This window comes from Drosophila sechellia, chromosome 3R, assembly GCF_004382195.2.
Source record: "Drosophila sechellia strain sech25 chromosome 3R, ASM438219v1, whole genome shotgun sequence".
NCBI classification, from domain to species: Eukaryota; Metazoa; Arthropoda; class Insecta; order Diptera; family Drosophilidae; genus Drosophila; species Drosophila sechellia.
The window spans coordinates 8,767,149-8,794,813 of NC_045952.1; the positions used below are offsets into that span (position 1 = coordinate 8,767,149).

The 27,665-nt window shown below is 42.2% G+C and overlaps 5 protein-coding genes across 19 annotated transcripts; 2 read left to right on the top strand and 3 right to left on the bottom strand.

Moving 5' to 3' along the window:
- The first annotated feature begins 279 nt into the window (after positions 1 to 279).
- Positions 280 to 2,156, top strand: LOC6619032 (venom serine carboxypeptidase). Its single transcript, XM_002043241.2, has 2 exons — positions 280 to 347; positions 478 to 2,156. The coding sequence occupies exon 2, from the start codon at positions 499 to 501 to the stop codon at positions 1,945 to 1,947; it is 1,449 nt and encodes a 482-aa protein (XP_002043277.1). The 5' UTR covers positions 280 to 347; positions 478 to 498; the 3' UTR covers positions 1,948 to 2,156.
- Positions 2,146 to 3,073, bottom strand: LOC6619033 (rRNA methyltransferase 2, mitochondrial). Its single transcript, XM_002043242.2, has one exon. The coding sequence runs from the start codon at positions 3,045 to 3,047 to the stop codon at positions 2,295 to 2,297; it is 753 nt and encodes a 250-aa protein (XP_002043278.1). The 5' UTR covers positions 3,048 to 3,073; the 3' UTR covers positions 2,146 to 2,294.
- A 291-nt stretch (positions 3,074 to 3,364) lies between these two features.
- On the top strand, positions 3,365 to 10,690 carry LOC6620996 (serine/threonine-protein kinase/endoribonuclease IRE1). The gene is made up of 7 exons (XM_032722315.1): positions 3,365 to 3,794; positions 3,919 to 4,033; positions 6,927 to 7,370; positions 7,429 to 7,651; positions 7,709 to 8,978; positions 9,045 to 9,209; positions 9,272 to 10,690. Exons 1-7 carry the CDS (start codon positions 3,666 to 3,668, stop codon positions 10,148 to 10,150), a joined length of 3,225 nt encoding a protein of 1,074 aa, XP_032578206.1. The 5' UTR covers positions 3,365 to 3,665; the 3' UTR covers positions 10,151 to 10,690.
- Positions 10,680 to 17,254, bottom strand: LOC6619035 (calcium uptake protein 3, mitochondrial). 14 transcript variants are annotated; one of them, XM_032722319.1, is made up of 12 exons: positions 16,930 to 17,253; positions 14,464 to 14,605; positions 14,298 to 14,408; positions 13,781 to 13,828; positions 13,643 to 13,725; positions 13,466 to 13,531; positions 13,163 to 13,240; positions 12,646 to 12,732; positions 12,139 to 12,544; positions 11,924 to 12,081; positions 11,179 to 11,247; positions 10,680 to 11,041 (listed from the first exon to the last, which is right to left on the bottom strand). In XM_032722319.1, exons 1-12 carry the CDS (start codon positions 17,185 to 17,187, stop codon positions 10,958 to 10,960), a joined length of 1,590 nt encoding a protein of 529 aa, XP_032578210.1. In that variant the 5' UTR covers positions 17,188 to 17,253; the 3' UTR covers positions 10,680 to 10,957. The 14 variants fall into 14 exon arrangements, with proteins under 14 accessions (XP_032578210.1, XP_032578208.1, XP_032578209.1 ...); XM_032722317.1 differs by having other exon boundaries at positions 10,680 to 11,247; positions 16,930 to 17,254; XM_032722318.1 differs by having other exon boundaries at positions 10,680 to 11,247; positions 12,139 to 12,541.
- A 5,228-nt stretch (positions 17,255 to 22,482) lies between these two features.
- LOC6619036 lies at positions 22,483 to 23,695 on the bottom strand. Of its 2 annotated transcripts, none has more exons than XM_032721441.1 (4): positions 23,469 to 23,695; positions 23,051 to 23,407; positions 22,877 to 22,990; positions 22,483 to 22,827 (listed from the first exon to the last, which is right to left on the bottom strand). In XM_032721441.1, exons 2-4 carry the CDS (start codon positions 23,312 to 23,314, stop codon positions 22,636 to 22,638), a joined length of 570 nt encoding a protein of 189 aa, XP_032577332.1. In that variant the 5' UTR covers positions 23,315 to 23,407; positions 23,469 to 23,695; the 3' UTR covers positions 22,483 to 22,635. The 2 variants fall into 2 exon arrangements, with proteins under 2 accessions (XP_032577332.1, XP_002043281.1); XM_002043245.2 differs by having other exon boundaries at positions 23,051 to 23,411.
- Between the last annotated feature and the right edge of the window lie 3,970 nt (positions 23,696 to 27,665).

Below are 27,665 nucleotides of genomic sequence, written 5' to 3' on the forward strand. Positions count from 1 at the left end.
GTGAGAAGAAATGGTGATATAAGCAAAACAAACTGAACATATATACTTTTGAGACGACTTTTGTATCCCGGGTTAAACCTTTCAAGTTCCAGCTGTCGTTTAATTGCTAAAGAATTTTACCAATATAGAGTTAGTTGATGGATAAGTGATTATATTCAATAATTCCGACAAAAAAAAAGGAACAACTTGCAGTCCATTACTCAGATGTCGCTCTTACTAAAAATCACAGTTAATAAATTCGCTTCACTTGACAACCCTAACGTTTGACCGGTGCGGATACACTGAAATATAAGTTCTCAATTGGAAAAGTTACATATTCGCCGGCTCTGCGAATAAAAGAAAGCAAGGCAAGTGAGAGAACTGATTAAAACCCCCTTATCGACCGAACCGTGAGCAGGTCGGGGCGAAATCATATATATATATACATATATAAGCTGTCCAAGCGACGCAACCACTGACAATTCGATCGCTTTTCAGTCGAATCAGCGCAGTTGAACAATGAAAACTGCAACTCATTGCGCATTTCTAATTATCGCGACTATAGTCGCAGTAAGCGGAGCAAAAGGAGTCGAGGGAGAACGCCCCTACAGACGGAGCTTCATCAATCCGTATCCGCGCTACCAGTTCTTCGACGATGGTGTCGATCCCGGGGAGCCCCTGTTCCTGACGCCTCTGATCAACAATGCTTCGATGAGCAAGCAAGAGGTTCAGAAGCTGGCCCGCGTCGTGGGCTCCCAGTTCCATGGAGTTGAGAGCTACTCCGGCTATTTGACCGTGGACCCCGGCTTCAAATCCAACATGTTCTTCTGGTACTTCCCCGCCGAGCAGGAGCCTGAATATGCGCCAGTGGTTCTGTGGCTTCAGGGTGGACCAGGTGCCTCCTCCCTGTTCGGCTTGTTCACGGAGAATGGCCCACTGGAGTTGGACGGTTATGGAAAGCTTCAGAAACGCAACTATACCTGGAGCAAGACACACAATCTCATCTACATAGACAATCCCGTGGGCACTGGCTTCAGTTTTACAGAGAACGATGCCGGCTATGCTAGGAACGAGAAGGATGTCGGCCGCAATCTGCACGAGGCCGTGATGCAGCTGTACGAACTCTTCAAATGGCGCAACTCCTCCGGCTTCTGGGTCACCGGCGAGTCCTATGCCGGAAAATACGTGCCCGCCCTCGCTTACCACATCCACAAGGTACAAAATGCCATAGAGACCCGCGTCTACGTGCCGCTCAAGGGCGTGGCCATCGGAAATGGTCTCTCGGATCCTCTGCATCAGCTAAAGTACGGTGACTATCTCTACCAGCTGGGCCTGATCGACGAGCACGGACTGAATAGTTTCCACGATGCCGAGGCGAAGGGAGCTGAATGCATCAAGAGTCACGACATGGAGTGCGCCTTCGACGTATTCGATTCCCTAATCAACGGGGACCTCACCAATGGCTCACTGTTCAGCAACCTTACTGGATACAGCTGGTACTACAACTACTTGAAGACGCATGATGATGATGGCGCCAACTTGGGCGAATTTCTGCAGGCGGGAGCCACTCGGCGGGCAATACATGTGGGCAACAAGCCATTCCATGATCTGGACAAGGAGAACAAGGTGGAACTTCACCTGAAGAAGGATGTCATGGACTCCGTGGCCCCGTGGATAGCTGAACTGCTGGCCCACTATACTGTGTGCATCTACAGCGGGCAGCTGGACATTATTGTGGCCTATCCACTGACGCGCAATTATCTCAACAAACTTAAGTTCCCCGGCTCGGACAAGTACAAGTTGGCTCCCCGCGAAGTGTGGCGCGTTGATGGCGAAGTGGCCGGCTATGTCAAACACGCCGGACATCTGGTGGAGATCATGGTGCGCAATGCCGGGCACATGGCTCCTCACGATCAGCCCAAGTGGCTGTACATGATAATTGATCACCTTACTCATTACAAGCACTAGGAAATGCGTACCTAAACTATTCAATACAATTTGAAGACCAAATTTAAATCACTTTTTATAAAATTAATCATGAACAATTTGGTGTGAGTTATAAATGCATAAATATGTTGATGAGAGCATGGTTTTGTTAATACTCAACTAAATTCATTAATATGTTAAAGAACTATATATAACAAAGTTTAAAAAAAATTCCTCTCGTAAATAGTCAACAGTCATTTTTTATTTAAACAAATATTTTGGGATGAAATGAATCCCAGGTTACTTCCCTTTAGTTATCCTATTCAATATAAACTAGAGTCCATTAACAATGCTTTTAATTCAACTAGTCGAAAAAACGCAGTTAATAATTAACTATCCGTTGCTCCCTTAAAGTTCCTGGCCACCAGAAAGTGCTCGGCGGAATCTCCGCGGCTAGCGCGCGGTTTTACTCTCTTCACTTTCTCATAAAACCTAAGCATATCCCGCTCCAGCTTGGGGACGTCCCCATTATCCCACACCTTGACCACCAGATGGGCCTGCGGAGCAGACATGGCTAGGGCAAAGCGCAGCACCTCGTAGCAGAGGTTTGTGATGCTCTCCTGGTCCAGCATCCTCACTCCGGTGGCGTTGGGTGCCATGTCAGACAGCACGCAGTTGACCTTTCTGTGTTGTACCGCTTCCCTCAGCCGCTTTTGTGCCAGGGACGTAGTGAAATCCATGCCGCCAAAGATTGTGGCACCCGGCACAGCATGAAAATGCAACAGGTCGATGCTAAAGACGGCTCCCTGCGGCGCCCGCTCCTGCTTTCCGTTGGCATTGGTCCGCTCCACGGCCACCTGGGTCCAGCTGCCGGGAGCAGCTCCGCATTCCAAAACTGTGTCTCCGGGCTGCAGGATTCCGTATTTGTCGTCGATCTCCAGTAACTTGAAGGCACTCCGGCAGCGATAGTTCATCATGCGGGCCTTCTCCACATACGGATCCGTCAGTTGTCGCGTAAGCCACTCCTGGGAGCTCTTGCTCCGACCCTTGAGGTTCCGCGGATGCTGTTTGGCATACTTTCCGCCTATTTCCGTGTGCAGCAGGCGCTTAAAAACACAATTAGCCGTAAAAACAAGCCGCATTGTGTAATATCGAATTCAGATTGCTTATCGATTTGTCGATACAAGTTCTGGGACGTTTACACTGCATACGCAGCAACTGCAAAGATCACATTATATTACCACGCATATCTTACAATTTTCTCCATGTTGGACTGAAAAGATCTGTCCTCACATTTAAAAAGCTTTCATGGCAACAGAATTGGGTAACAATATGATTTCCATTGCTGCAATCTCAAGCGCCAGTCTGAATGGGGTATTATTTCGTTGCACATTTCGCAGGTTGTGTGCGCCCTGGTCACACTGCAAACCTGCACGGTCTTTTCCCAATTATCCGCCCACTGTCACTCTACTCCGCTCACTCGACGAACTCTCAACCCAACAATGGCGAACGTAATTGTAAAAGATTGAACGCGAGTGCGAAAAAAATGTGAAATTTAGCACAGCCAGAGCTGCAACAGTGTTTGGAGATTGAAAAGTTATGAAAAAGAGGCGATAATATGCCACAAACAAGAAACCAAAACTGACTAAACGTGCAAACTGAATACGGATCGGAAATCGCAGAAATTAGTTCCCTCTCTCTCTCGCTCTCTCTTCTCTTTTAATACCCCCGCCCCGCGCCCTACCGGTTGCAAAAACAAAATGAGATTCTGCGTTGTTGTTTGTTGCGTGTTATTTTTGCTGGCCAGCGGGCCTATTGCATCAGCTACAGCAAAATCACAACAGGGCGACTCGGCAGAAGTCGTCAGCAGCGGCGAGGATGAGAAGACGGTAAGTGGGGGCGGCACTGGGCCGTATGACCCACTAAGGGTTAACACTGGACTACCAATGAATATTTCATCACCTTGCCCGATATTTTGTTCATAAGTTTCAAACGCTCTTCCTCAACCCGCAGGACTGCACGGACCTCGCCCGCGACGAGGAGGCGCTGATGGTGTTCTCCACACTGGGCGGCGGACTGACGGCCATCGATCCGGTGACCAGCGAAATACGCTGGACAATAGCAGATGGTAATTACGCGGGCACTCCGCTGTCCTCCACACTCACTGCACCCCTATTTTCCGGCCACAAGTGTGGGACTCGAAACATATGATGGGGCAAAGAAGGGTCCTTATTATCAAAAGTGGGAATTTTCCAGCATATATGGCTGTTTTTTTTTTTGAGAAACAAAATGGTTTTTTTATTAAGAACATTCGAACTGGAAGCATTAAGATCTCTCATAAATGCAAAGTCAGAAAAATTGAATTTTTACCGAATGCCACATTAAGAATATTTTTGTTTTGTTTATTGTTTTGCTCATTGAAATGTGATGATGTTTCTTTAGACCATTTAAAAGATAAATTTAAATCGTTTTATATGTGCTTATTGTTGCTTTTAAGCTAAATCTGGAAGTCTTTTGTTAGGGAAATTCCCGCTGTATTTGCATAGTAGATTTAAAGATCTTAAGAGACCTAGTATATTATTATCGTTTTCCCATGTTGTCACCTCCCCTCCTGGAAAATTACCACTTCACCAGGCTGTTGCACTCGCCGTTTGAAGTGCAAAATGCGTAGCACATGCATGCGCTCGATGAGCTCATCGCAGTTTTCGTATCTGCCACATGTAAGAGCCTAGGATAGATCTTTCCACCGCCATTCGTGCTCTATTATTTTCACTCTCGCCATTAATGTTTTGTATTGTGCTGTGGCCTGATAAGGTACCGCGTATAGCGCAATCTCGACAAGCGTTCTCGGCACACAATTCCACCAATTAAGTTGCCAGCCAGTGCGCCATACCACCAGTTGCTGTTCGCCCATACCCTTTCCGCAGTGGGTGGTTGGGACTTTGAGCCATTTTCCCTTCGGTTCATTGAATATTCCCATGATTTATCAGCGTGACGTATTGATTTTCGGTGGCTCAAGTGCGTTAATCTTGCGGTCATTTGGCTGCTTCGTATTAACCTCTTAGATTAGCTGGCAGTTGGAGAGCTCTATATATGAGTCACCAGGAGAAAGAAGTTTGTAAAGGGGTTAATGTGCATAACTTTCGTTTGGATTGGTGCACATTAGTATTATTATGTTTGCTTAATGTGTATAGCATAGCAATAGATCATCAAAATGGGGCTTCACTTATCAAATTAATAAAAGTGAGGGCATTCCCAATTCGAATTATAAACCTGGTGATATTTTTAGTACCACTGGCTTTGTGATTGATTTTCCACTTCAGAGCATTCATATTCTCCTGATAAGTAATGCTTCAAGAACTTCCTTTAATTATTCCCCAGCTAAGTATTGGAGTTATGCCAAATGACTCTCTGGACAATACGCCCTCCACATGTTTGTTTAATTTCTGAAATAAAAAACCCACGCCCCGTGAAGATTATTTTATGTGATAGCTGCAATACAGATGTATGTCCATTCGTATTATTAGAAATTTCATGCTGCCCGCTTGTCGCCCGGCTTCGTGGAACTGCAAATGATTGAAAATTCAGGGAGATAAACATGTGGACAGCATCTGACCAGCGGTTTCCTGGCAAAGCGCACTATTTGGACTGTATTTTTCCGAGTCATTCAAGCCAATAATATGTTTTTGATTCGCGGTAATTACACCGTTTCGCCGGCTCTAACACAGCAGATCTGTGTACCGATTTTGGTAGGTTCTATTACCTCATCACGAGACGGAATCAGGTTTTGTCTACGACTACCGCTAGCCAATTAGAATGCTCATGCTAATGAAAGTGCCGCGGCGAGTTAAATGACCTGCCTCAGAAATTGTGGCAACACTCGGTTAATGCCGGGAATGTGTTTGGGGTTGCAACTAATTACTGATAAGAATGGACAGTACTTCGAATTGTTTGCTTTCATAACTCGATATTGGTTGGCGACGATCATGCCTGGCAATAGTTGAGTTTTGTTTAAACCATTCCATGCAATGATGGTGGTCTCCATTTGCATTCGCCAATGTCAGAATTTAACGCTGTTGCCTCGAGCGAATTGTTGGCGATAACAGAAATTGTCAACACGACTGGCGTAAACATTTTGGATTTGATCAGCCAGACCATGGGTCCCCCAGGTCTATTTCGTATTTACCCAACTGCTATTTGCTTTGGCTTTGTCTCCCGCGCCAAAAAGCCGCTTAATTTATTCGGGCTTTTTGGTGGAAAGTGTTCACGTTCTTTAATGTGCACCAGAAAATGTGCGTTTTGCTTCGGATGGGGTTAATGTATAGATTACAATTTCGTTCCCTTCGGTATAAGTATGTACATACATCGGGAGATAAGCGTTATCGAGAACAGGTTCTGGTTATAATTTATTATATTTCCCCTTACTTTACTCCACGTTAGTTGCACCGATATCAGGAACTTTTTATTGGAATTTGTTTGCTGTGCACACTTAAAATAATTTACTGCAAAATGGGTTCATCATTGTAAATTGAAAAGATAATAATAATAAATGTACTATTTTTAACAAACATCTATATTATCTAGAACTGAGTATTGAATAATAATCTGGAATTCAGAAGCTTCTGGTTAAATATGTGATGTTTTTCGTTTCATCTTAAATTCGTCAAAAATAGGCATGAAATGTTCATTACTCATGAATACTGGGTAATAAATAGAAAAAAAAGAAGCAAAATACAACTAAAAATATTGTTATTGCCGGCTAGTCAAATGTGTTTTTGGCGCGGAGTATATACATACAAATATCTTGTCGTAACAAAACAACTTATAATGAATTCGATGCAGTATGGGATTTAAAAGTTTAACAGCACTTGGAATACATTTAGTGTAATTTTGCATATATTGTGCTTGTACATGGATGCAAAGGAATTAGATTTTATCACGACTTCGAATATGAAATCATATTTATTACTATGTAATTCTTTTATGATTCAACTATTAAGCTATAATTGTATTTCTTTTAGATCCTCCTATAGTAGCAGATCACCAGGAGAATGTTCAGGTTCCGCACTTTTTGCCCGATCCTCGAGATGGCAGCATTTACCAGCTGGGTCAGATGGGCAGTCTCAAGAAGTTACCGTACACCATTCCCCAACTGGTGGCCAATGCCCCCTGTCGCTCCTCCGATGGAATCCTGTACTCAGGGAAAAAGAGCGACACCTGGTATATGGTGGATCCCAAGACGGGCAGACGCGAAAAGGTCATGGGCTTTGGTGATGCTACAATGGATGGCAAGGAGGGCGAGCAGATCGGCTGGGCCACTTCGCGGGCCATCTATCTGGGCCGGACTCAGTACACGGTCATGATGTACGACAGCCTGGCCAAGAACAAGGATGCGAAGCCATGGAATATCACATTTTACGACTACAATGCTGTTAGTGCTCCTCCAGAGCTGGCCAAGGAATATGGTAAGTGCATCTCATAATATATGATTGTATACCGTTGCTTATGATCTCCCGCACGCAGAGTATATACACCTGACCACCACCACCAATGGACAAATCGTGACTCTGGATCGGAAGCAGGGTAAATTTCTGTGGCAGCGCGATCTGAGCAGCCCAGTGGTGGCCGCTTTCCTTTTGGGACCAGACGGGCTACTCAGTGTGCCATTCACCACGGTCTCCGATGAAGCTTATCACGCTATCCTCGAGGAGTCGAAAACAGGAAATGTGAACACCGTGAAGCTATTGTAAGGGACACACGACATACGTCCTTAATTCCATATTAATTGTAATATTTTCAACAGCCAATCCCTTTATGTGGGCGAACATCAAAAGGGCTTGTATGCCCTGCCTTCGCTGGTGGACAAGAACACGCCTCGTATTTCCACAACACCACCCATAAAACTTCTGGATGGACCTACAGGAGACCAGAACACCAACCAAGAGACAGATCCGCGTACCATTTACATTAACGATGTGCTGCAAGAGCATCCAGGAATTATGTTGGGGCACTACAACATGCCCAATGAGGGTAATGGTAATCTGCAGCTGTCACCGACGACAGCCAGCAGCAAGGTGGTTCAGAGTCTGGCCACCATTCACAACTATAACGATGGCTACGGCCTGTTGGCCAATAATGAAAAGAACGCCGCCGACATTGGCGTGCAAACGGATCCCGAGCTGGTTGAAATTGGCATTGATGAGCGGACGAATGGGAACACCATTAATCGGACGAAGACAATAATACTGCAGAACAGCAATAAGGTGCAGGCGTTTATCAACGAGTGGTTCATGGAGCATCCCAGCGGAAAGGTGCATCAGATTCTGATTGTTATCGTTCTGGGCATGATTGCCTTGTTTTGGTACACCTGCAGCACAATGAGGGAGCTGCAAAAGCAGAGCGAGAATGGTTCAAAAACCTTTGCCATTGCCCAGAATGGATCCAATGGAAGCACTGGCAGCAATGGTAGCAATGCTAACGCTGAAGACCTAGTGGACTTGGGTAATGGACAAGTGCGCGTGGGCAAGATCAGCTTCAGCACAAATGAGGTGCTGGGAAAGGGCTGCGAGGGTACTTTTGTCTTTAAGGGCACATTCGAGGAACGTTTCGTAGCCGTGAAACGGCTGCTGCCTGAATGCTTCACCTTTGCTGATCGCGAGGTGGCCCTATTGCGGGAATCGGACGCCCACGAAAATGTGGTGCGCTACTTCTGCACCGAACAGGATCGCCAGTTCCGCTACATAGCCGTCGAACTGTGCGCGGCCACTCTGCAGGACTACACCGAAGGAGATCGCTCGCTGAAACTTCAAAATCACATCGATGTTTGGCAAGTGTTGAGCCAGGCTGCATCTGGACTGAGTCATCTTCACTCCCTCGACATTGTGCATCGCGACATCAAGCCTCAGAATGTTCTCATTTCGCTGCCAGACGCCAAGGGCAAAGTACGTGTCATGATCTCCGATTTTGGGCTGTGCAAGAAGCTGAATTTTGGCAAGACTAGTTTCTCACGCCGATCGGGTGTAACAGGCACCGATGGATGGATAGCGCCAGAAATGATGAGATCACAGCGAACGGTATGAAATGATCATTATTATCTTCACAAGAACTTTCTAAAATCGATGTCTTCAATTTACTTACAGACAACTGCTGTGGATATCTTTTCTCTGGGCTGCGTTTATTATTATGTTTTGAGTGGCGGTCACCACGCCTTTGGTGACAATCTAAAGCGCCAGGCCAACATACTTTCCCATGAGTACAATCTGGCCAAGCTGCGCACAGAGGACGATAGTGAGGACAGCCGAATTGTAGGTTATCTTCACCTAAAAGTTATAGCTAGTTATTCTAATTACCTTATTTTTTTCCAAAGATCCTTGCTGAGCAATTAATATCGGATATGATACACAAGGATCCGCAATCGCGACCTCCAGCTCGTTGTATCGGAAATCATCCGCTCTTTTGGGATGAGCCTAAAATGCTCTCGTTCCTTCAGGATGTCAGCGATCGTGTGGAGAAGTTGCAATTCCATGCCGAGCCGCTTAAGTCGCTGGAGAAGAACGGGCGGATAGTTGTTTTAGACGATTGGAATGTCCATCTGGACCCCATGATCACGGATGATTTGAGGAAGTACCGTGGATATATGGGCGCCAGTGTAAGAGATTTGCTCCGTGCTCTGCGCAATAAGAAGCATCATTATCACGAGCTAACGCCAGCCGCCCAGGAGATGCTGGGCTGCATTCCGCACGAGTTCACCAACTACTGGGTGGATCGTTTCCCGCAGCTCATTTCACACGCCTACCACGCGTTCAGTATTTGCTCAAATGAGCCGATCTTCAAGCCGTACTACAGTGCCGGCTATCTTTTTTCACGTCCGTGGTACTTTGATGCGGACGATGCGCTGTTCCCCATGCTCATGCGGGATCCCAAGCCCCTGCCCAAGACTGGAAGTCCTAAAAAGACACCTTCGCCGGCAAACAGCCAAGCTCAGCAGTTGAAGCAAAGAAAAGGGCTTTACAACTTCCGTAAGCCCAGCGATGAGCTGCCGATTCCTGGCGTTGGTCTGCAGCGTAATCTTGAGCTAGATGGACAATCACTGGAGCCCGATGGCAAGCGGGATGTGTTTGCCAACTTTAAGTTTCGGCGCTACTCGAAGCCGGGAAACAATCGCAATTACAACGGTGGGCACAAGGACACACAGGAGAAGGAAAAGAACGTAAGCTGGACGCTGCCCCCTTCAACGCAGGATTAGGGCATAGACCCAACCAGATCAGATTAGACGAGCTTTAGTTGTAATCATTTATTAAGTTATTATTATTTAATCGTGCAATTTGTGTACATGCAACTATTCCAAAATGATTCCCAATTCAGTTCTTAGCAAAAATATTCAACGATAAGTAATCAAATGAAACTATTTTGTATACCAAGTAAGAATAATGTAGTGTGTCTTCTGTCGAATGCACGCAATTTAACTGTGATAATTTTTGATTTTGTTCAATGCCCAAGTGCAAGTTGATCTAGACAAATAGTTCGAGTTTTATAAATAGTACCTAGACTTATTGTATATTTATGCATTAGTTAAGACACACCTATCCCAACACTCCTCCCATTCGTGGAGATCCTTGACAAGCAAAGTTTTTAGTTTTTATATCTATTATAAAAGCACTTAGTTTTAAAGTTCAATAATGGAATGTTTCAGTTGATGGATAACTTGATGCTTGGTAACGAGCTGCATTTTCTAAGAAATTTTAATCTTTAACAAAATGAAAACTAAATAAAAATTTAAAGCAAATTTTACAAAAAAATTTTATTTGCACTACACATTTATAAAAACAATGGCATTCAAGAGCCGATTTTAAAAATGTTCTCAATATTTTGGCTACAAGAGATGAGTGCTTAGTTCAATAACAAATTCATAAATAACAAATATAAAGGCTATAGCTATACACGAGATTTTGGTTCTTTATAAGAAAACTTTGTAACTAGAACTTTGTTTCACTTTGGCTTCACTTCCTTTATTTCCCTTCGTTGTTTGTGCACGTTCGTTTCATTGTCCAAATTAGTTGGCCGACTTCATCATTGTTTTCATCTCGTTGCGCACACAGTACTTGAAAGCATCCCAGCCCTCCGACTTGGCCACGGACTGTAAGGCAATACGTTTGGGATTAGTAGTGGTCAGGATTTTGGAGATCATTGTGAAAATGAAAGAGGAGGGGAGGCACAAAAGTGATGATAAGCAGCAAGAAAGCAAAGACTTTGTGGGTTCCTTCGACCACTGACCTCTTCTCCATTCGGTTGGACTACCTCAATGGCAACCATTAGACGCTCACCGGGGTCTACGACATCTTGCTAGGGGAAAAAAGTACAACTCATTGCTAATCAGCTGATGCTGGACTTTTAACCTGGACAAAAAAGCCCAGTTCGCGGCACAGTTCGTTGTTAGACATGTGGTGAGTCACAAAAAACAGACCTTCGACGAGCAATGCGATCTAAATGATATGGTTCCATATGGGTCTCAAAATAAACAACGCTTTCAATAAACTTAAAATAAATCTTAATAGTTAAAACGGCTGTCCTTTACATTTCAATGATGTTTTGTGGGACATACAAGGTGCAACAAATAAAAAACCAATTCTGTGTATATTTCAGGGTTTAATGGTTATATGGCCAATTCAAATTAAAGCAAATTTTAATCATAATAAATGTCATTGAATCGAGTTAATATCTTTAAAACTAAATTATAAGTTAGAGCTTAAAGCAAAAAAACGCTTACAGGCGAGACAAAAACGAAATGAACACAGACATTCAATGGGACAAAAGCGGCAAACAGAACGAGGTATTCATTAAATGACTTAAAATAAATTAAGTTAAACTAAATAATCAGTAATCAGTGCCAAAGCGCATCGCTGTCTATGAAGTAATCCAGGTGGCGGCACACCCGATGTCGCCAGGCGACAAACAGCGGATAATCGGGCTCATCATAGGCGTCCAGAGCTTCGTTGTAATCAAAGAAACGACCACTTACTTTGAAGCCGCGATGCAGGCGATCCTTCATGATGGCAATGAACTCCTTGTAGGACAGCAGGCCATCGCCATCCGCGTCGAAGATGGCGAACACGGTATCGATCAAGTGGGGACTGAGCTTATAGCCGGTGCAGATCTTCACAGCGCGTGAGAATTCATCTACAAATTCGAGATATATGTATTTAATATTTATATCAACTATGATAATCTACTCACCCTTTGAAATGGCCCTATCCGCCAGCGTATACATGCGCATGGCGATCGTGAAGTCATCCAGATTGTTGAGGAAGTGACAAAAGTCGCGGAAATCGTGAAAGGATATGCCCTTCTCATCCTTGACCCGCTCGAGCAGGCGCTCCAGGAAGACATCATACTCGTCGGTGGCCAAGTACGTGTACCGCAGCAGGATTTTGGCAAAGTCCAGCTCGCTGATGACGCTGTTGCCCTTGGAGAACTCGTGGAACTCCAGCTCGAGCACCTCCGTCTGCAGGTTGTCCATGAAGCGGTAGAAGTTATCGTAGTTGATCACCCCAGTGCCCCGCTTGCCGAAAAAGTGCAGCTGCAGGGTGGTGGGCACCATGTGGCGTCGCTGCAGACCCTCGCCATCGTTCACATAGTTCTGCTGGAAGGCATTCAACGTAGTGCGGATTAGTGACTCTTCGAGGTGGATCACCCATTAGTTAGTTACACCAGGCTCATGCTTGGGACTCGGGATGACCTTACCTCGAGGGGAGTGGGCGTTGCGAGCTCCTCTTCCGGCTCTTGCTCGCCGTGCTTCTCCTTCCAAGCGCCACTGAAAATGCGCTCCATCTGGGATTTTATTTACATGCCAGTTTCGGGGTACGGGTTTTTGTTTGTGCAGGATTGGGGGTTAGGTGGGAGAGAAGAGAAGTTAGGTGGTTTAGTACGGGTCAACGCAGTGGTGGAGCGTTTCTAGGGTGTAGGCCTGTTTTCGATACCAAAAAACAAAGCGACAGGAACAAAACTCAACAAAACAAAAGCTTGTAACGTAAATAAAAATAGTAACTAAATAACTCTTAGATAGTAATACTAAATGGTCTAAAGAACAAAAGCAAAGCCACTAGGGTAACGTATCCGTCGTAAAGAGAACAAAACACAACGCAACTTAGCGTAGCTTCTACAATATGCTCCTGGCACATGTCGAGTTCTGTACAATTTGAGCGGAGTTTTCGCGAAGCAAAGCCAATACTTTTTGGGAACTCTGGTGGCTAACACTTACTAGACCCCTCTTCGCCTGAGGCACTGCCATGGGTTTCGTCATTTCGCTTTGCTCATCGTAGGACACTAAACGCGAGAGCTGCCATCGAAATCGTTATCCCAACGATTTGTGACCCCGTTCACAAATTAAATAAATTATGTAAAAATCAGAAGACGTAAATTGAATTGTAAAAAAACTAAGGGGTAAGTGTGTTGTTTGTGCAGCTTACTTCAGTGCCCTAGGGCCAGCTATTTCGAATGAGTTGTCGTTATTCATAAATTATACGATTAAATTATGGCTTAACTTAATAAATGAAATGCTTACAATTCGCTTGGTTTGTGGATCGACATTTTGAGTGTCTTTTAAAGCGCCGGCCAAAATGGAAATTATCTAATAATAAACATTTTTCGAAAATTATATTAAATCATAAGCAAACAAAATCAATTCGAGGATCCCATAGGAATTATGAGCATATGATGGGCACACAGATTCCCTATTTACCACTAGAAACTCGTCCTTGTCAACGCGCTGATTTCCATCCGTGTCGAACATGTTGAAGGCAATGCGGAATCCAGATTTGGGCTCTAAAAGGAATCGAAACTTTAGTAGAATCCACCTTAATTCCGTTGTACCACTTACTTGTTAGAATGGAGAGCAAAAACAAATATTCCGTGTAGGAGACAATGCCTGAAAGGAAAATTAATAGTCTACATTAACATTATCGTACAGATTTATTTGAAAAATGGAAATCGTCGAGATTCTTATCAATACAAAATAGTACGTAAGCATTTGTAATAGTACACCAATCCATAAATTAATTTAAAGTGCTGCCGTTATCAGATCTTGTCTGCTAATTGAATTTATTGAAATGGCCAGGTAAACAAACATAACTGCTTGGATATTCTAATTTATTCGAAAGCGTATGATAAGTGACTTGATTCTGTGCAGAAAACAACTAAAATTATCCCAGTTAAAGTGATATATTTGTAAGATTTTCTTAAAATACTATCTAAATTGATTGAAATGTATAAATAATTGCAATTGTCGTATTCTTATAATCATTCATTGGATATAAAATGGAATACAATTTCAATTTATTATTTTAAATCTTATTTAAAATATTTATAAACATTTAGCAATATATAAGATATCTTACCCTTGTCCCTTAGGTTGCGAAACAGACGAGTGGAACCCTTCTTCAAAGCAGGCGTGTTCTCCTTGTATTTATCCACCTCATCGCTGGACAACTGGCGTCGTTTCAAGCGAGCTGCAGTATGAATTAGGATTTTGAAGATACCAAGTAATTAGATCATCCCACTTACGTCTGGGTTCCTGCTCCACAACGGAGTCTAGGAAGTCCTGCGGTGTCATGTAGAGCTGGTCATCGTACTCCACGGATGCAAACTTGATGAAGCGGCGCTCGCGGGCCGTCAGTTTCACGTTCTCCAGCTCGCTATCGTCGCGCTGCGGGATCGAAGATGGAGGATGTGTTGGAAGAGATTAATCAGGCCATCGATGGATGGTAACTTAATATGCCGCTGTGCGTATTTGGTGGGGACCATTATTGAAATAAATCAGCGAACGAACGATTGGATCGCGGGCAGACGAATTTCCGCCTGTTGGTTGGTCACAAAGGCAAACCGACGCGGACAAAAAAAAGCTGGGCCAGAAATCTTGAGTCTGGACGGGTTTGATCTGGTGACGTTTTGATTAATGCCCGGCCATGGCACCTCGCACCGCGATCAGAAATATTAATTTGATCCGGTTTGCGCCGTACATCGAGAATTACATGTATGATCTGCATTTAATTCGAAATGCGAATTTTTGACTGGCGGCCAGGCAGGATTATTCCCACGTTGGTCATTTGGCAAATAAAGTGTTTAATTGATTTGAGAACATGTTGTGACCGGTGATCCGCCATAAATCTGACATTTAATGCCACCCACAACCGGCAATCATTTTTCCCGCATTCTCGTAGACAGGGCGAATGACTCAATTGTATTTTATTAGTGGTGCAAAGACAACTCCCAGGCCATAACTCTCGATCTGGGGACACAGCAGAAACCCTGCCTGCCTCCCTATTGCCTGTTCCCAAAAAATTGGATCCGAACAAAGGCCACTTTGAATGTTAGACATGTGCAGTCAGCCAGAGTGGGCCACGCCCACTCCCACGCCCTAAGAAATCTCGAGGGGCTGGGGACAATTCCTCATAAAAGCAAAGCTGACATCATTCTGACTGCAGCAGAGGCTACAGTAGTTCGGTTTATAATTGAATGTGAATAAATTAATTGTCCTAAAAATTTCAATCTGGCGCTGAAGGAAAAGGAGTTAAGGATATTGAAACAGTTGGCTGAGAGATATTAGTAACGCCTTGTGGTTTGAGTAAGTAAACTGCATAGTTTGAGTAAAGGAGTTTACTATTTCGTTACTTTTACTTGAAAATCGAATTCTTAGTTAGAATAGACTGATATAGAATAAATAGATTTATAGATGATATATAGAATAGACTGATATTTGACCAAACAAAACCACTGTGCTGGAACCCTGCGCCCAGAACAAGGAGATTCGAAGTGGCTGCAGGCGCTGGATTTATAGGCAACAATTAAACCTCATTCATCATCATCAGGCGCAGTTGTCATAACACATGTCAGGGCCAGGCCAACACCACAACCGAAACCAAACCAAAATCCGAAACCAGGTCCCAAACTCCGGCTCATACTGCAACTGAAATGGAAGCCACGCCCGCGTCTGGCATTGGGCATTATGGCTGCCTCCGATATTGGTGGGTGTATCAAATCGGCAACCAGATCGATTGATAGATAAATTTTCAGTAACTGGCATTCTGTCAGCGTTCGGGGGAGTATCATTTGACGCCTGCAGGTGCGTGGGCGTTCCGGAGTCGGACTAACTAATTTGCCACTTAATCATGCTAGTTTCAAGGTGTGTGGCACTGGCGCTGGAATTCAATCCAAATGGCTGCAGCCTTGGGAGCTTACATATTTTCCGATGCCAAGATATGCAAATCATAGATGAAGATTAGCCATCGGGGGAGAGGATGTACTTAATGTACTTAAGGAATTTGGAAGAGTGCATGATGAAGATGGGAGATAATCGATCATTTATATTGAATTACATGAACCTATTAAACTATAGAATATTTTTGTACCTTGTAGCGCCGCTAAACAAAAAGTTATGGGTTACTCCCAACCTTTTAGGTGTAATCCCTGATAGGCACTTGCCGAAAATCCCCATGTAAATATTTATACTTCACACCCTGAATCACTCGCAGCGAAATGCTTATCAGCCTGCCACTCAAGTCAACATGTTTTCCATTTTTTTTAGGTCTACCTCCAGAGACAATGTCAACAGGTTGACAAATAGTTGTAGCTGTTGCTATTTCATTGAACTTGGACACGCACGACAACGAAGCTCAATTTACATCATTGATAACGACCCTGAACTGAATTTGTTGGTCTCTTGTTGTTGTTTTTGATTTGTAATCAATCAGAATGCATGTGTATTTAATACATTTGATGGGCTAGTTAAACGCCTATTTGGTAGTAAAAACAATAATAGTGCAGCGAATGAGCGGAGCACAACAAAACGCTGCAAAACAGCTGATAAGATATCACTTCCGTTGCGTTACGTAGTAACGTAGTGTTGTGACGTAGTCACTGACATGCCACAAGCTAAAAATAGCTGCGCAGGTCTTTTTTCCATCCAATTATTGACTTTTCCACACCAAACAATTGGCACACTTGTTAACGCTTCCCACGCTATTAATTTACCATGCGCCTTTTTAGGCTAACTGCATTCACAGGGTTTTCCGCGGACCGTAGTTTAATGAAAGCCGCCAGGGCGGCCATAGAAACAGCACTACCGCCCACAAAAGTCAGCAATCGTCGAGTTTTGTGTCCCGGAATTCCGCCCATCTGTGACGTACTGCTGGAAAATCTGGCCGATCGACCGACACCGACGACCACACTCGACCTCTGTGCGATTATTGTGCCATTTTTAACTGTTAATCTAGCCACTATACCCGCCATTTCGACCGAGTTTTAAAGAGGAAAAAACTAAACTAGTGACAAATAGAACTACGTGAAGCGCGCGACGTAAGACTTGGTATGCGAAGCGTATTAGGGTTGCCAGGTGGACTTTTTCATAATGGATATCGCTTTAGTGTGATTTATGCGATAGTTTGGTTGGCTGCGGTACATTTAAGATATTTCGTAACTGTCTATTAACATAAGTAAAAGAAAAGCAAAGTGGAGAGCGATTTATTCTGAATATGGCCGAAAAAGCGTTTAACATATTTGTTGTTGCCTTGAGATAATTTTCACGTTGTATTTATAATATATATTTACCACGCTGCATTATTAAAGAAAAAACATTGATAAGTAAAAGTAGCTGAAACACGCCAAAACTAGTCACGTAGTTTATGGGGAGTTGCCAGATCAACACTATTGCCTGCAGCTATTTGGCGGGCATTTGAATTAATAGTGAAATGGGAAATCTTTATATATGAGAAATTCATTATTGTCTTAACGTTTTATAAATTAAAATGTAGAGAGTGAGAAAGTGTTTTCTTTCTTTTCAAATATTGAATGTAATTTAATGTTTAATATATATTAAGTTTTTATTTAAGTGAAATTATTAGAAGTCTGAGGCACTACTTTGTTATGGATTTCGTTAAGTATTATTTCTGTAAGATAAAGCACACTTTTTAATTTCAAATCAATTAGATCACACGTCAGCATACTAGCTGTAAAATTCAAATATGACTAAGAGTTGTCACACCTGACCGGGATTTCCAAAATTATTTCCGCATAACTGACAGTACCATTAAAAATTATTAACTATTGCCAATTTTGAGTCACTCAAAAAGGGGACACAGATCCGTCCAGAAACTAATTAAAAATCCTGCCGACGCAAATTTCTGCGGCGAGCTCTTGACGCAGAAGTATGTATATATTTGACCTTAAACTATTGGGGATTTTTATTGGGCATGCCCAAAATCCGCATGTGACGCGTCTCTATCTACGCAAAAATCGAGAACAAATAAACTTATTGACCGTCAAACGTTCTGAGTTCCAATGACTCATTTGGCTGCAACGGCGGGCAGAAATGAAATATGACAAAAATGCAACTAGAATGCAATAAAAATGTCGAAATATTTTATGGGAAAACAAATGTCCCCATTGAAAGACGATAAAATGATCGAAAGAAACCTGTTGCCCTCCCCCTAACGTGTGTAAATTCAATAGAAATGTTATCTGCTTTCCGTTTTCGAATAGGGAAAATATCAATTTCACTCGATTTTCCGCTGTCGCGCGAAACCCAAGACGCAGTCCGTCCTTTTCCCATTTTCTCAGCTCGATTCAGGTGAAGTTCATAACCCAGGATAGTTGACACTTTGGGGCTTTGCTCCACTAACTCGATCTTGGGGTCGCCAAGGAGTAGCCCTTTTTCAGCTGGTTTCGTTTACTCCCCAGTTATGAGCTCGTAAATTATTAGTTTCGATTTTAAGCGGCGCATTGTGTTTCCTTTTTCCAATCCATTTCCTGCGAAAGTTGTAAAAGAAGAAGGCGCCAACCGATTCCAAAAGAAGATCCGATGGTCCACCAGATCCGTTGGCACATAAAAATGCGTGTGTTGACGCCTCCACGGGTTCGCCTTGTAAAACTGCCCAAGGGCACAACTCGAATCCACAAAACACAGATCGTTTTATAAATGCACAATATTTCGGTCTTCTTTCGGTAGTAATAAAGTCGTTTAAATCGCAATGCGAATTTGGTTTTCTTTTCCGTCCCACCTTTCTTCTGGAAGTAATAAAGTCGTTTCAATTAGTGCTCGCAAGTCCCAAAAAAAGCGAGGTTCAAAAATGTTGGTTAGCGCCAGCCCTTAGGGTTTTATTTTTATAATTCATGCCGTTTTTTTCGCTTTGCTGTTTAATTATTCTGACATTAAATGCGATTCGCAGGAACCAAAAGTGCACAAGGAAAAAAATTCTGTAATATCACAAATTTTAGGAAACTGCATATAAATAACATATATATTTAACATTAATGTGATACGTAATTAAAATGTCAAGAACATGTTAAGTCATTTTATTTTTCTCGGTGACCTGAAGATGAAGTTGATTCCAATCCGACTTGGGTTGGGTCTTGGGTCTTTAGGCCGTGTGATTAGGTAATATTTTAAGGGGTAGGGTTGCCGCAGAGCACATTCCTCGGGCTTGCCGCATCATTTAACGGTAAAATTAAAATTGATATACGAGCCGACATTCAAAATTCAAAAATAAAAAAACAAAAATCCCTGAGCGGGGCCAGATACGAAATCAGATTTTTAATTTCGCTGGAACCGTGTACATGCGATGATATCACTGTCTGATCAAATAAAAAGTTCAATGTCAATGCTTGATGGGCGGCTCAATCAGTTTAAGAGCACTTTGTGTCAGGTGAGAGAAAGGGGCCCACCTGTTGCGCCGGTTCACTCGAAGTTCATTGAGTTGTAATTAAAAAAAATAAACAGAACACCAAACTCAAATAATGGAATACAACAAAATATTAAGGGGATGGGGACCACACGCAATCCGCTGCCTGCCATACACATAAATCTCAATGGCAAATGCGGGACTTTCGGGTGTAACTCCACCTCTGGGAGCTGATGCATCACCATAACCTCCGGAAAAGAATCTTAAAGAAAAAAGGGTGCCAAGGGGTCTTGGCCAAGGATGCTGGACAAGCCGGTTTTTGGTTTTTGGGTACGTGTGCTATATGCGTAGCAAGTTCGTAGGCCCCTCTAACATGGTTATTTATGAGAGCCCAGGAAACCAGGCTGCCGGCCAACTGGCAGTGGCCAGCAAATAGAAGCCGCTCCAATTACATCACTCAAACCACAGTTAAGGTGACCAAAAAAACACTGCCCGAGGAACTGGAACTCCGCGCGACTGTCACATTAGGCTGTTATAATCAGACAGAGAGCCAAGTTTATCGCCGGACAAGATCTTCGCAGGATTACCAGTCTAGACTTGGGATCTCTGCCTAGATCTTCGATCAGGGTCTCCTCTCTCTGTGATCTTGCCTGTGTTAACGGTCCATCTGTTGTTGGCCAACAGCCGGTTTGGCCAACTTTACGATCGGCGCTATATGCTGCTTCCTAGCCCATCGAAAATAAGGTGAAAATACCAAAATAAGGTGAGTCAAAACAAGAGATAAGTACACTTGGAAAATATTATTTATTATTTATTTAGAAGTATTCACCTAAATATAAATGGGGAGTGCATATAAGAAAAAGTAATATATGAGTTTCCAAAATAAAATAATATTTTTTATTGTCAACAGAAATATTCTACGTTTAGTCTTTTAAAAGTTGTCATGATTGTAAGACAATGTAAAATAAGATTAATATTTATTCCAATCCACTTACCTTTAAAATTATTATTCCTTTAGACAATGTAAAATAAGATTAATATTTATTCCAATCCACTTACCTTTAAAATTATTATTCCTTTGTAAGAAAACTAGTGTTTACAATGCATTTATAATTAATTCTTTTCTTCCAGTGCATACAACGTTAGAAAACTTCTCAATGCTCTTTTGTTCTCCATGCTTTGATTAAGTTCTGATACCAATTTCCATAGGAGGGGGACTTATAAAGTAACCCGAGCTCTGGCCACCAAGTTTGCAGCCAGACTCGAGTCTTTCTTTTAATTTTATTAATTGTTATTGCCGTAAAGTTACATAAATTTGACCAATGCATGGCGATAGATAGCCGTTCCACTGATTTGGTTAATAGCCGCGATATCGATATCGATTTCGTTGGCAGGCAGGCACAATAAGAATTGCTCACATTTATGTATATTGTGGAAGAAAGGCGATCTATTGAGTGTCTCCGACATTCTTATGGGACAGCTTGACTGATTGTGGGAGAGCCGGTGGAGGAATCTCATCCAGATCCAGCAGCTAAAAGACTAGAAGCTTTTCGAAATCCGTATTCAGTGAGATAAGATGGTAAGGTTGTCTTTTAGAAATGTGAATAGAAATCGATGAAATCTGAAAGACCATCGATCTACCTAATGGTTCTATTCGAATTAGTGAGTCAAACTTTTTCTTAAATCAGAGCTATCTACTCAGTTCATGTTTTCATCTAAAGTGATGCTTAAGTATTTTCTTTGAAATAAATAATAATTTTCTTTGAAATAAATTAATAATTTGAAAATAAAAGTAACAAAAATATTTTGTTTTGCGTGTATTATGTACTGGCGTTTCCTATAATGTTATGTCTTTCTATATCGCCTCGGGGTACATATTACCTCAGTGTTCGGATATTTGAAGGCAACACCCCTAGTACTGATCCGAAAATAGTGCCCCGAATGTCACCCTAATCCCTAGTTTCAATACCAATGCCATTACCTAGTTCAGGGTCTTGCGTGTGCTCAAGGTGCCCTTCACTTGGGCGCAGGCCAGATGATGCCATCAATTGCTCAACACTTCTCCAGCCGTACCCAATTAAATTAAAGCAAATTTATTAAATTGCCATCGATGGCTGCCAAATTAAAATGTCAACGGCTTGCTGAAACCGAAACCAGAGGGCGGGGCAGGAGGTGGGCGCAAAAAAGTGTCATAAACTTGTTTGACAGATTTCTTTTGATTCATGGAACCCATAAATATAGCTCGCCAAATCTTTGGGCGTGGCCCAAAACGCCGAAAGCCCCAAAGAAACTGCAGCGAAATCAAAGTCAATGCGAACGATGCATAAATATTTTGGCAAACCAAATGAGATTCATTTGCCTGTCATCGTCATGTGGTAAGCACCCGCGCCAAGGAATGCAGAGCATAACCACTCCGATCTCGACCAGATCTGATCCTCCGACGACCATTGCATGTGTCGCCCCCATAATTCTTCAACGATTTGGACCACTTGATGATGACATTCATTGCTTCGGTGGAAGGCGCCATCCAACTTACCCATAAATCGGGTACCAACCACAATCGAAACGTCGAAACTACATCATGGTGCAAAAAACCAACAGTCCAAGCACCTGCCTCCCATTTCGCGTACGGATTTAGTGCCCACCTAGCAGATCATAACTTGTAACTGGTTCTTCGCGGTGATTCCATCTATCAGTTAATTCCTGGATAGACTTCTTTATGTCGCCAGCCACACCTTCGATACGGAGTGACCACTAAATTCAAGTGCAATGGCATAGAGACAAGTTTCGAAATCAGCTAGCTGCACCGCTTGATCTTGAGATAGTTTAAGTTTCTATGATACAATATCGAAATTGAAATTTTATAATACTTTACTATTATTCTGTACGTATATTGGAAATATTTTCAAACTTATCAGATTTGAACATATAAAAAATGTTAGTCCTAACAGTTATTTATTGAAAATATTCGTTTCAGTGTATAAGACCTTCATAGATGCTGGTTACCTATCTTTTTAATGTTTATGTTGCCTATTTACGCATACCTTTTTTGGAGGATTTCTCAGTTATTGTAATCCATTTGCTCGCCCATATACATCCCGGATTCGGCGGCTCTGAGCAGGAAGTCTACCAGGGCATTGTTAATATGTTGAAAAAATTCGCGAATGTCAATCAGCTCCATGGCAGCCGATGTGGTCATATAGTTGGGACTATAGCCATGGCTACAAATGGCCAAGTTAGCGTGCTTGCAAAGCTAAAGGAAGTAACATAAAATATCAGTGCAATTTAAGCTAAGATCATACCTTTTTAATCGCCTGGCCAAAGTAACACGTGAGCACCACGATTGGTGGACTTGATTCCTCGTCATCGTAGAACCCCAACAGCGAATGGCAAAGGACCGATGATCCGCAGCTCATCTTTTAGATGGTTGGTATTCATATAAGCTATTTTAAATGTGTAAAATATATAGGATTCACCTGCATACTGGCTGCCACTAGAGCGGGCCAGCACCTCTGCCACCAACCGCCCCACTGAACTTGAAGAACCTGCCAGGCATTCAACATCAGCGGGCGGTTTTGGAGTCGCCGACGATGTATCATGTCACTCGAAGGGCTTATGTCGGGCTCATGGCTCACCGTCTTGGGAGCTGGAAACCTTGGCCTGGCGAAATACTCCTTGAGTTCTGAGGCACTCACATTTTGGACGCTTTCTTCGCTGGTGGAAAAATGATTCCTACGCATATGTTTCGAACCGAGAATACTTTTAAATACTCTGCGACGTCGTTTACCAATTTTTTTCAACGCATTGTAAGCTGGATACTTTTGGGGATAAATCTGACTATGAAAAGAAATCAAAATTTTCCTCTTCTACATATTTTGAGATACAATTAATTACTTTTCGGGTCCGAAGCAGCGGCGCAATCCATGGTAAATGTTGTCCATAACAGAAAATATTTCCTGTACTGGCATCCTGTTGAAATGCTTCACTACCAATTTTGTCTTTCAATTTCAGTGTGACTTTCGAATTTGAAAAATGTTCAGAAGCCCAAAAAGGGGGTTAAAATTTATATTCACAAGTTTCCCACCATTTTGAGAACTGTCAGGTGTCAACGCCTGCCAAGAATTACAAATATGCTACAAAGAAAGGTTGGTAATAATTTATATTCAATCATTTTTCCCTATAAGAAAGAGCTTTCCAATAACTTGCACTACCTGCAAAAAATAAATTATAGTACAAAAAGGCCAGAATTAGATAGAAATTTGTACGAAATAAGACAATATTTTTCTAAATTGAAGAAACAAAGAGCTGTATGATTTTCCGTGTGCGTTGGACATTGTGATTAATTTCAGTTCCGATAGATCTGCGTGGAGAGTCAAGGCCCACTCGGATAGTGCACTCATAATTTATGGCGGCAGTGGCTGCCATCATAATTAGCATTGCAATCTAAATCAAAATATTTACAAACCAATTATTTTGATTAGCGACCGCCGCCGCAACTTCCACCATAATCGATCACCCAGCTGGGCACTTCTCGCTCAGGTTGGCGATCCGTAATCCGTACTCCGGTCCAATTGAATCCGATTCGAACCCCAACCCCAACCTCAACCCCACCCCCAATCGTCTGGGTGGCGACGACAGCATTTCAGAGTTATCATAATTTGCATTGGCCTTAACCCCTTGGAAGACATAAAATATCTTACCAAAAGAAATTGTTTATTAAAAGAATATGTAGACTCCTTTTTGCAAAATTAGTTACTTGAAGATTTCATTTTGTTCAGTTTATTAGTTTAAGCAGTTCAAGAAGTAATGAACTGAAAGGTTACTATGCCATTATTTTTATTGTAATTTAAATATGTTCAAAAATGATTATTATTATAGTCCTTACAATTACCTAAATTTCTTAACTATTTTTAAGTGCTAGGGGTTAACATGTTTTCATATCAGCAGGCGACTTAAAGCCCGTCACTTGGCTAAAGACAAAAGACAAGCCTTTGGCGACAGAATCGGTTTGAGATTTGTTTTTAATTGATTCGAATCGATTCGATTGGATTCGATTCGAGTTGAATTGAATTGACTATCTGTCAGTCTGTGTGTCGGCTGCTGGCAGTGTTTGTTCGTCGCCATTTGCTGACAGGCGCTATTACAATTTTATTAACATAAATTATTGCGTTCAGATCGATCCGATCCAGTTGCGAGTACGTACGTAGGTCGCCTACAACTAATGGAAGCTTAATGGTTGTTAATGCTTGTTGACGGAATTCCTCACCGAAACTACTTTATTGGCCCAACGCGCTTTTGATTGCCTATTTGCGTGTGGATTCAATTGATACTCGATCATATCTTCAAAATAACTTGGCTTATTATTTGCTACCAAACTGGCCAATCATGTTGGTTGACACTGGACATAACAATATATATTCTGTAATTGAATATCCCACCGATAACAATCTTAAAACGATTCGGCTCTGTGATCTGTGAACAAGAAAAAGCCGCCAACCTTGAGGCGATATGCTGGCGCGTTTTTAATCGCTAGGAAAACGCGTGCGATGGGATCAAAAGGTAAAAGACTGGAAGTCAGGTTTACGAGGATCCCTTGCAGAGTTGGGGGCTACCCAAAACCAGCTGCCAAAGATCGGGCAATTTAAACACCTTAACGGGCCTCACTTGCCACATTTTCGGTCGGCCACGGTTCTTAATTAATCTAGCATCTTGGACGACTTACGCGGAAAAAGGGTCAGAGGTCGTTGAGGCGAGCACATTAGGCTGGAACACTCGACTGGCGGGCTAATTAAGTCATTAGCCCGAAAATGTCCTGCTGCTGCTGCCGCTGCTCCTGCGCATAATTAATCATTTTAATTGTCTGACTTCTTGCCAAAGGACAAGGGGGAACAAAGGGACAATGTGGAGAGTGCAAAGGGCAGATCGACATTCCAAAGGTTGCCATCGAAAACTGCGGGGGAGTTCTCGCTGTCGTAGGTTATTTATTGGAATAGGCATATTTGGCATGTGCTTCCTTTCCCGTTTCACCAGGCGTCAAATTCTCGGGCACAAATGTTTTCATTCCGGTTAATTGAGTTAATTGTTTTGGGGCAGCCCTTTTACTGTGGCTTGGCGAAATCACTTAGGCCACTTACGAGCAAGCATTTAGAAATACATTTAAAAACCAAATTAATATTAGGGTCTAAGTAAATTTGCTTATTTCGAAGTATGCAACTTTAACATGGCTTTACTCGCGCTTTAAATGATATATTATAATATAAACTATATAAACTATGTATTCTAACTATGTATTCTAAATTCCAAATAGTTTAAAATTTACAATTTGGACACATTCAGATACTATTTATAAACAAATTCTTAATATATTTCATAAATCATTTCTACACAAAATAATCTAACAAATATTTTCTAAAAATGAATCGGTACTTTCCAATAGCGATTGCTGCAATAAACAATATTATATTATATAAGACTCTAATAAAAAACAGTGCCTTCTCAAAACTGCTACTTTATTGTAGTTAGATAGTCTTAGCAACTATGTAAGACTTGGCCAATCAGTAGCCAGACTGCAACACCCACTGAATGACGCAGTAATCAAGAATGACGTAGGCGACCACCCCGGAATATTTCTGCAATTTCTATAGTGTCAAGTTGAAGTTCATTCATACACACATATCTATCTGCACCATGTGATTTTTTTATAGGCGCCTTCTAAATAGATAAGATAAACTTGTATTCAACGAAATTCGCGCATAGCCGCTTTAACTTTCATTTGACGAGCGACAGTATTTTTGGGCTAAATTTTGGTCAACACCTAAAATTAGCCAAAAGTTCGATTTGTCAGAAATAGATTTTGTGATAAAACAATGGTTTATTGCAGCCATAGGCAAATAAGTTGGTCAAAGTTCAAGCCTTATCAGTGCGAATACATCGATGCGATTAGCTTTCCCACGCGACTGAATCACTGGCAATATTTACCCGAATAATGCAGAGTACTAGGTGACGCTTGTTGTTGCACTTTGTGTTGTTAGTTAATTGGTATTTGTGCAAATCCACGTTACCTGGCGAAATACGTCAAAAGCACTGGAAAAGGTCTACGCGCCAAAAAGCACAAACGCCACCAAACGCAATCCAATCAAAAACAAAAAGCAACTGCAATCTCAACTTTCACAGTGTCTGTTGGAAAACCGTCACGTGATGGTCGCCGTTGACTTGGGGGGCTCTAAATAGTGACAGAACTCTAACAAAAATTAGTTGACTAGTGTATTTTATATTATAAGCAACATTGAATCCTACCTATAAGTTTCAAAGTTTTTTAAAGAACATTTGAGTTGAGCTTCAAGTTCGAAAGTAGTTCTTTTACTGAACGATACCACCTTGTAGCCTACATTGTGGCGCAAATTTCAGAATTTTCTGTTATATAGTTACCACGTAACCGTTTTAGATGCTTAGTGTACGAAAAAGTAGGCTTAATAAATGAATAAGATGACTACAGTTAACATTTACAATCGAAAAAAAATGTATAATTCAACAAATGCCACTATTTACAATAATTACCATAATGCATTACATCATTTGTATCATTGGTTAAAAAACAATAAATATACAAAAAATAAATTTATTCATATTTTGTATATATTTTTTCAATACAATGTTGAGCTAGTAACACAATAGTTTTTAACCACTCATTAAAATTAATAACTTATTCAGCTACAAAGTACAAATTAGCAACGAACGAAGTACAAATATTTTTTACCGGTATTTTTGATGCTAGCGCTAATGGATGAATCAAAGAGTTGACAGCGTTTCATTCACTTGAGCCGCAGTTTCGTCAGATCGGAAGGATGAATTGGGAATCACGGATAAATCCCATATTCACACCTAGGGGACCATCATTCACTACAGCTGACCATTCTTGGCGTTTACCTTTACTCGCCCACTACTTGCTCTCACTCTCTCCGTCTCCCTCCCGCCGCACCGCACCGCATCGCACTCTCTCTCTCGCGCTCGTTCCGTCGCAATCGTGCTCGGCGTGAACGCACGAAGCGTCGCCTCATCGACAGGGTCTTTTTGCTCATGGCTTCAGTCACT